Source organism: Notothenia coriiceps, unplaced genomic scaffold (assembly GCF_000735185.1).
Source record: "Notothenia coriiceps isolate Sejong01 unplaced genomic scaffold, NC01 NC01_scaffold00032227, whole genome shotgun sequence".
In the NCBI taxonomy this organism is placed as follows: Eukaryota; Metazoa; Chordata; class Actinopteri; order Perciformes; family Nototheniidae; genus Notothenia; species Notothenia coriiceps.
The window spans coordinates 1-3593 of NW_011364928.1; the positions used below are offsets into that span (position 1 = coordinate 1).

The 3593-nt window shown below is 37.9% G+C and overlaps 1 protein-coding gene across 1 annotated transcript; it reads left to right on the forward strand.

Annotated features, from left to right (window-relative positions):
- Positions 1-1854: 1854 nt before the first annotated feature.
- Positions 1855-2689, forward strand: LOC104960707 (mannose-specific lectin-like). The gene is made up of 3 exons (XM_010788860.1): positions 1855-1966; positions 2132-2225; positions 2336-2689. The coding sequence occupies exons 2-3, from the start codon at positions 2136-2138 to the stop codon at positions 2594-2596; spliced, it is 351 nt and encodes a 116-aa protein (XP_010787162.1). The 5' UTR covers positions 1855-1966; positions 2132-2135; the 3' UTR covers positions 2597-2689.
- The last annotated feature ends 904 nt before the right edge of the window (positions 2690-3593 follow it).

Consider the following 3593-nt stretch of genomic DNA (forward strand, 5'->3'; position numbering starts at 1 on the left):
TGGTTAAGTGTGCCTTGAACTTCTTAATACATCTCCAGCAGTGACACCAGAAAAGCCCCCCCACACTATCACACTTCCTCCTTCATGCTTCACGGTGGGAACCTACACGTGCAGAAACCATCCGCTCACCTTCTCTGCGTCACAGCGGTTGGAACCAAACCGATTTGAGATTTCCACTTTCTGATGTCCAATCCTTGTGTTTCTTGGCCCAAACAATTATTTTCTTCTTGTTGTGCATCCTCAGTAGTGTCTTCTTTGCAGCAGTTGGACCATGAAGGCCTGATTCACGCAGTCTCCTCTGAACAGTGGATGCTGAGATTTGTCTGCTACTTGAGCTCTGTGATCATTTATGTGGGCTCTAATCTGAGGTGCTTTAATTTGCGGTTTTTAAGGCTGGTAAGTAACTCTGATGTATTTATCCTCTGCAGCACAGCTCACCCTTGCTCTTCCTTTCCCGGGGGGGTCCTCATGGGAGCCAGTTTCATCATAGCGTTAGATGGTTTTTGCGACTGCACTTGAGGATAAATTCAAAGTTCTTGACATTTTCCGGATCAACTGGCCTTCATTTCTTAAAGCCATGATGGACGGTAATTTCTTTCTTCTTTACTGAGTTGAGTCGTTCATGCCATAATATGGATTAAAACAGTATTCAAATAGGGCTTTCCACTGTGCACTAACCCTATCTGCACAACGCGACTGATGGTCTCAAATACATTAAGAAGGCAAGCACTTGCACAAATTGACTCTTGACAAGGCACACGTGTCAATTGAAAACCATTCCAGGTGACGACCTCATGAAGCTGACTGAGAGAAGCCAAGAGTGTGCAAAGCTGTCATTAAGGCAAAACAGGGCTACTTTGAGGAATATAAAATAAAAATCATATTCTGTATTTTTTAACACTTTTTTGTGAACTAGATAATTCCATATGGTTCTTTCATAGTTTTGATTTCTTCAGTATTAATCTACAAAGTATAAAACATTTAAATAAAAACAAAATAAAGAATAAAACTGTATAATCTAACATTCCCATATCAATGCAACAACAGATGCTTATATTAAACAAAAATGCATGCTAAACACTCGTTTTCTTCAATGAAAGAATAAAAGTACAAAATACTCTTTTTCCTTTTCTAAGAATTTCCCTTTGTTGTTAAAACTAGATCATGGTAAAGGTTGGAACTATCAGCACATTAAAAGACTACTGTACAAAATGGCCTGTGTTTTCAAACATGTTGTATTGGCTCCTTTATTTTAAATATGACTTAAAATATATTCAACAGAGATGTTCATTAAATAAAATAGTATGCAAAACTATACCATTTCTCAATTAATAGAGACTCAATTATTTGCATACATTTCTAATACCTGGGTGTTAAATGTATTTTAATTAGAGTTGTTCTTTGTTTTATGCTTGTTCTCAACTTTTAATCAACTTAATTTCTATTTATTGCACGGTTTATTCTCTGCTCTTCTGTCTGCTCAGCACTGACCTGCCTGTACTTGTGTATTTTGTATTTCTGCTACTTTACAAAATTCAAATAGCGTGTGAAGTGGAAGGAGTCAATACAAAACAAATAATAATAATTACGAAATAGCTCATGGTTACAGAATCACACATTCGGCTCCCACCTGGTTGTTATCAAATAGAAATGGTGATAAAAAAGCACTGCCAAATTTCTTGTCCAATCTTTCCGCAGCCTGTTATTATTAGAGCTTAATATCAAGCTCATGCATGCTCACACTATCAAAGACATCCTTGGGTATTTTTTATTGAAACTTTTTTTTTGTATTGGCAGTATCACTCAGCTTTTTATGGAAGAAACAAAGGGCATAGCATTCCATCTCTGCTCCACCTTTTCTTCCCGCCCTCGCTAGGTGTATAAAATCGGGGGGATTTCACCGTCAGGCACTTCACTCCTTTTCCTCTGCTTGAAATCGGACTGGGGCGAAAAACCATACAACTCTGTGAGTATTCTATATTTTTATTTTGATAGATGGGTTCATATATATATTACTCTGCAAGAATAGTTTGATGCAAAAAGGAGTTTTTAAACTTTACTGGTAATATGTGCTAAAACTGCATTTTCAGTGTTTTAAATGGATCGAACACTGACTTTCTTTTTGTTGCAGAATCATGAGCAGAAACTTCTTGTCCAAAAATGATGAGCTCCGCAAGGGAGACCATCTGGTGTCCAACAACGGAGAGTTTAAGGCTGTCTTCCAGGTGAGTGACTCAGAATATGTGTGCACTTGAGACCCTTATCAGTGTGCATGATACAAATGCAATGGTCTTTACAGCAAACGGTTAACAAGCGTCTCTGTTTCTGCCTGCAGGATGATGGTAACTTTGTGGTCTATGGCTGGCAGCCCGTGTGGGCTTCAGACACTGCAGGGTCATCCCCTTTCCGCCTGTGCATGCAGGGGGACTGCAACCTGGTCATGTACGACAAGGGGGACAAAGCCATCTGGCACACAAACACCTCCAAATCTGACTGCAACATTTGCCGCCTTCAGCTGACCAATGAGGGCAAACTGGTGGTGAACAAGGAACAAGATGAAGTCTGGAACTCTGATGAATCCACTGGTATGAAGTGATCCATTGTGTTTGAAAATCATGTTTTGAAGTCAATTCGATTCACCATTTAACATGCTTGTTATGTAATAAAATAAACAAACGTTCACAATGCATATATGAGTTTCTGTTCTGTTTGAGTGACCTATGTTCTGGCTAAATGGTGTGTTGAACAAAGGGACTGTCATTGATGTATGTGAAAGAGGGGCACATACAGTATGTTCTATATATACTCAGAGATCAAAACGTTAACCACTTTACTGATAATAGGAGCTTTATCTGTGATAATGACTCACTTTAGAGAGGAGATGAACATCCATGAGCTTGAAGCTGTCATTCATAAGCAACGTCAGGAAAGATACACCTTGTGTTAAAAGCATTAACGTCTTTCTCTTAGTTTAGAAAATATCATAAAATCTATCTGTTTAATTACTATTTCCAAATTAACATATCATGATAACAGATTTAAAAGTACCGGTATGTATAAGAGGGGTAAAAGGGCACCAAGATAGGTTACACAGAGCTCAAAGGATACTCAAATAAGGTAATAACAGAAGTGATATAACCTCTAGTAAAAGGCAAGTGCTTGCATTACACATCCTGACAAAAAAGTTTATGTCAGGATGTGTATTAAAATCCAATCAGACAAAGACAATAGGAGAGTGAGTTGTAACTAGTTTGAAGATTAAGCCACCATTAATTTACCAACGGTAAAGTCAATCTTATACAGTAACTTTATACAATGATCTGCAACAGTGTTATAGGTTAATGGAGAGCGTAGGAGAGTAGGATGTCTACCTCCCTCTCTGCATGTGTCTATAAAGGCAGCAAATGAAAGCATTTTGACATTTAATATACTATCAGCTTTAATTAGCCAACAATAAACCTGTACTACTTTCCTGTAACGTTCTACTTGTAATGCAAATATCTTGCTATAGAAGAAAGGTAGTTGTATCAGAATGACTATCAGCTACAGTGGGGGGAGTAGAAATAGATGTTTGCATTAACTGCAATTTCAAA

Coding starts and splice junctions, on each gene's coding strand:
- LOC104960707 (XM_010788860.1), top strand. CDS start 2,136: ATGAGCAGAAACTTCTTGTCCAAAAATGATGAGCTCCGCAAGGGAGAC. Junction 2,226..2,335: donor AGTTTAAGGCTGTCTTCCAG/GTGAGTGACTCA, acceptor TTCTGCCTGCAG/GATGATGGTAACTTTGTGGT.